This window comes from Octopus bimaculoides, chromosome 6, assembly GCF_001194135.2.
Source record: "Octopus bimaculoides isolate UCB-OBI-ISO-001 chromosome 6, ASM119413v2, whole genome shotgun sequence".
In the NCBI taxonomy this organism is placed as follows: Eukaryota; Metazoa; Mollusca; class Cephalopoda; order Octopoda; family Octopodidae; genus Octopus; species Octopus bimaculoides.
In genome coordinates this window covers 48,011,066-48,016,223 of record NC_068986.1, presented here as the reverse complement: position 1 = coordinate 48,016,223, position 5,158 = coordinate 48,011,066, and the positions used below count along the sequence as shown (strand labels likewise).

Here is a 5,158-nt window from a genome sequence, read left to right as displayed (position 1 = left end):
AAAGACAAATATGACCCCAGTAGAATTTTAACTCTGAACATGAAAGGCTGCGAGTAAATACCACAATGCTCTAATGACGGGTTCTCTACCATTTTTTCATCTCTGAATCCCTTTGGTTACTATTTTATTCTGATGGACACCCATAGCCGTTTGATGTTTATAAACTAGTTTTACAGAAACTTCTTCCAAAATTCCTATTTTGTTTTCCACACATTAACAAGTGTAGGTTGAACTACGTAAAACGTTAGAGAAAGAAACCGAAATGTCTCTTGCAATACATACTAATACATATACCTAAAGCGAATTTTTTTTTTCAGGGGCCTTTAAAATACTATTGCGAATCTCCAACATACTGCTTTGCTGCGTAGACTCCCAAAAATTTTATATGGACTCTGGTTGAGAACCACTGCACTAACGACTGATACGCTAACGCTCCAACCATCCTACCGCTTTTAAGAGAATAGGTCCTCCAACTGGATTCGAACCACGAATCTGTTGCATTGCTGGTGCTCGCACAACTGACTACATCAGTAGTTCTCGACTACTTTTTTGCCTATGGACCACTTTTAATTCGTATTTTACTCAACGGGTGGGATCCTCGTTGTCTAAAAACTCTTACATTTTTATAATGAAATTTTATTAGGAATTGTAAAAAAAAAAAAAAAGTTTAAATACTGTATATTGTAGAAATATAATCAATTTATTGCATATAAATTAGAACAAAATATTATATAGACCCCAGTTGAGGACCACTGGAATACATCAATAAATCAATTTGCCTTCAAAATACGAATTTGTAAAACTGTAATACTAGTACGGGCTAGGTTAAATTGTTAAAATACCTCTTGTTGCCACTTATCCCTTGAAAATCAGTTCCTTTATTGTTACCAAGCTGCAGTTAAAAAAAAAAATTATTGTAACCAATGTGTTATACAGCAGGCGAAATGGACATGAGCAAAACGTCTGGATTATTTCCCGTTGTTAAATAAATAGTTTTTAGCACATTTAGTTACTTTTTCTACCACTGTACTCCACCCACTCCAACGTTAATGAATATATTCCCGTATATAACTTTGTGTGTGTATGTGTCTAGAGAAAAGAACAACATAATACAGACACTATTTGCCCGCAAGCTAGTTGTCATGTGCATATTACACGCTTCTATTCCCGTTAATTACACTTTGCACGAATCCAGTGCTCCACTGTCAGCGAAACAATGTTAAGTGGGTGAGTTACTTGTAATTATTTCGAGGTTATCAATGTTATTTTATTTCCGTTTGTTTTAATTCTATACCTGTCAATTATTCTCCTTGTATGTGTGATATATAAATGTCTGTGTGTCTGCGTCTATTTGTTGTTATCTGCCTACTATAATAAACGAAAGACAGTGGCAAAACCTATTTACTTGAATTACATAGTGTATGTAAACTTAAAAGCATTATTTCAGATCTAGTTAGTTCAACTAATTAAGCCAAATGATGCTGCTGCTTCTTTTTTGTTTTTGTTAATGACTAACACCGCACCGACTTGTTACTTTTAATCAACATTACGTCTCGCTGAAGCTAGTAAAACTTTAACGTACCTGAAAATGTAAACAGAATCTATTTCCTCTTTCGCTTCAATTATGACTACTTGGACATCTTTACATAGTCCTGGGACCTCTAGGAAGTCTCATAACCGGCGCATGAGACACAGGTCTGTATCAAGAGCATACATGTTTTAACAGACGATTTAAATTTCTTTAGACATTGTTTTAAGTTTACTTTCTCTAAATGTGTGTTATATGGATTTTCGTTCTCCTCAATTGAAGCTAACCTGTGGTTAAACAACAACAACAACAACTCTTTTTGCTCCAACAAATTACTACGAATAGTTCTGGCAAGTTTCCTGTTATACTGATTGTAAATACATTCTGCTATCTAGTTCATTCAATCACTAATTACGTGTTCAAATCCTACCGCTGTCCACTTTATTTTCTGTTACCTTTACGTTCTGGGTTCGAATTCCTCCGCGGTTGACTTAACTTTTCGTATTTTCGAAGTCGATAATATAAATACCAGTTGAGCACTGGAGTCGATGTAATCGACCGGCCCTTTCTCCCCTAAAATTTCAGGCCTTGTGCCTATAGCTATACTAGTAATATTATGAACCTTAAGCATCGAATTACCTCCCATGACATTAATGACCCGCACCTAGTTTGTTTTGGGTATTACTATTTTTCCACCGAGGTCGACTCTACCTTTCATTCTTTCGATAAAATAAGTACCAGTTGAACATTGGGGTCGATATAATCGACTCATTCTCACCCCTCAAGTTGCTGCTCTTGTGGCAAAATTTGAAACCATTATTATTTAGTGGTGTTTCGCTCGTCGCTACGTTCTGAGTTCAAATTCCGCCGAGGTCGACTTTGCCTTTCGCCCTTTCAGGGTCGATAAAATAAGTACCAGTTGAACAATGGGGTCGATGTGATCGACTCATCCCCGCCTCCAAGCTACCCTTGTGGCAAAAAATTTGAAACAATAATAATTATTATTATTAAGGCGGTGAGCTGGCAGAATCTTTAGCACGCTGGACGAAATGCTTAGCTGTATTTCGCCCGTCGCTACGTTCTGAGTTCAAATTCCGCCGGGGTCGACTTTGCCGTTCATCCTTTCGGGGTCGATAACATAAATAGCAGTTGAACACTGGGGTCAATGTAATCGACTCATCCCCTCCCACCAAAATTGCTAACCCTTTGGCAAAATTTGAAGCCATTATTATTTATGTTGTTGATACTAATGTGTTTTTGCCCCTTATACTGTTGTTGCTGCCGATACTGTTAATATTATTTCATTTTTGTTGTTGTTGTTGTTTAACCCCAAGCTAGGCCAGGCCAGTCATTCCTAATTCAACAGACCTTAGTTAATATGCTGTCCTGCTGAGACAATCCACTTCATTAAGAGTATGTAGCGTTACATACATTACCAATGTTTCCATTCATTTTACACGGATGCAGGGTGTAATGAAAAATTGATTTGGCTGCTATTTCCAGAAGATTGAACAACTACATTGTAGAAGCTCCCATGTTGTCACCTGCTGTGTCTGTTGTTGATACTGTCTACACCTGAGTTCTTAATCTAGTGATTCAGCAGATTTACCTGAGCTGAAGGCCAAGGTAAAATGCTGCGCTAATTGTATTATAAGTAGCTTAATCCCTTCATTACTCTCTCTTTCTGTCTGTCTGTCTGTCTCTCTCACATATGCACATTCAAGTATTATTAAAACAGATACCAATAAAGGATTTCCATATAGTCATTCGGCTGGCTAGAAATAGTTGCAAAATCTCCCTCAACGTGCACCCTTATTTGAATGAAGACACATTAGACAATGTTGACCTAGATGTGCTAGGTCATGATGCATTGCATGAGTGTGAATTGACCCCCTGGGTGCTTGATGGCTACTTCATTTTATCCTCTTTAGAGTGAAAGGCAAAGTCTATCACAGTGAGATTTGAATTCATAATTACAGCATTAATCTACATAGTTGCTTGTTTTGTTCCATATTCTATTATAAAATAATTTTTCTTTCAAACTTATTAAAAATGAAGAGTAAAAAAAAAAAGAAAGAAATTAGTAAATGAATATAATTAAGAGGTACACGCATTTATTCAGTTATACACAGCTTATACATAAGACCATCTTAACAGCATTAGACTTCATTAAGTTGTCCACTGATTGTTGAAAGGTTTTGAAACAAGAGAGGAAACAAATTGTTGTTCATCCTTTTCCTGACATAATCTTGTATAGAATATAACTATTGAATGATTACCAAATGCAGTCATGATTCACCAGAAGGACCCCTTGCTCCTCATTGAGCAGAGGCCATCAACAACATTTTTCTGTTGTTCTTGACTTTGTGCTGTTTTTTTTTTTGTTCCTCTCTCGTTGGATTCCTCCCTTTCTACTCTTTTGGACTTTGCTGCACCACATCATATACTTCCCTAAGGGAAGACTTCTCTGAGGATTGGCCTGCAAAATCCCTGTGATGGTGCTACATAAGAGCACCCATGCTGGTGCCATGTAAAGTTGCTCGTGCTGGTGCCAAGTAAAAAGCATCCAGCACACTGAGTAAAGTTATTGGCATTAGGAAGGGCATCCAGCTGAACAAAAACCAAGCCAAATCAGATTGAAATTTGGTGCAGCTGTCCTTCCTGTTTGCCAGCTCTGGTCAAATCAGCCAACCCATGCCAGCATGGAAAAAAGACGTTAAAGGATGATGGTAATGGTGATGATCCAGCTGAAGAAACCATACCAGCATAAACAATGGAGTACAGTGCAATCCTCTAGTTCATTGGTTCCTGTAGAACCGTCCAACCTGTGCCAGCATGGAAAAAAGAATGTAAAATGATGACAATGATGATCTGGAGACTTGAAGTTACTCATTGTTATGGACATATATAAATTATCTCAAACATCACAGAGAGAACTTACTGGTCAAAACTAAATGCCACAATTATTTTCATGATGGTCATCACTGGATTGTATTTGATTATAGGTTTTTTTTTTTTCAGTCAGGTTTCTCTTAGAAAAGACAATAACCTAGAAGAGAGTATTTAGTCTCATGTAAAACATAGTGTGAATCCACAGACAGATAGTGAAATGTCTTGTTGATGAGCACAGTGCATTGCCTGTCAAATGATGAAACAATTGGTGTCAGAGTCCGGACTTGATTGGGTTGTCCACTATGATTGTTGAGAGCTTTAGAATTATAGAGAGTTGAGTTGAGGAGAAACAAGAAATCGTGTTGTTCATACTTTTCCAGACATAATCTTGTATAGAGTGTATTATAGTACAAGTGCCAAATGTAGTCATGATTCACCAGAAGAACCTCTATATGGTCACCTAATCTGTTAGAAATAACAGCCAAATTTCTTTAACCCTTTTGTTATCAACCTGCCTCAAACTTCTCTTGTTTTTATGATAAAAATTTACTGTTTCAAAGTGATTTAAATTAAAACTTTCCTTCAAAATTCCTTTTTAATTTATGTTCCAAACTCCAGCTTAATAATGACAAAATTGTTTTAAAAAATTCTTCCTTCTTTTCAAATTTAATTGGAACAAAAGTTGCATATTTCTTTAGAAATCTGGTAATGAATGGGTTAAATCACACTCTTAGATAA

General features: G+C 36.5%; 1 protein-coding gene across 1 annotated transcript in view; it reads left to right on the top strand.

Annotated features, from left to right (window-relative positions):
* The first annotated feature begins 1,386 nt into the window (after positions 1-1,386).
* The window catches only part of LOC106882148 (uncharacterized), a 60,783-nt gene continuing 57,011 nt past the window's right edge, over positions 1,387-5,158 (top strand). Inside the window, exon 1 of the mRNA XM_052968463.1 lies at positions 1,387-1,695. Coding sequence (XP_052824423.1) covers positions 1,625-1,695 — 71 coding nt within the window. The 5' untranslated portion in view covers positions 1,387-1,624. The remainder of the gene's footprint in view (positions 1,696-5,158) is intronic.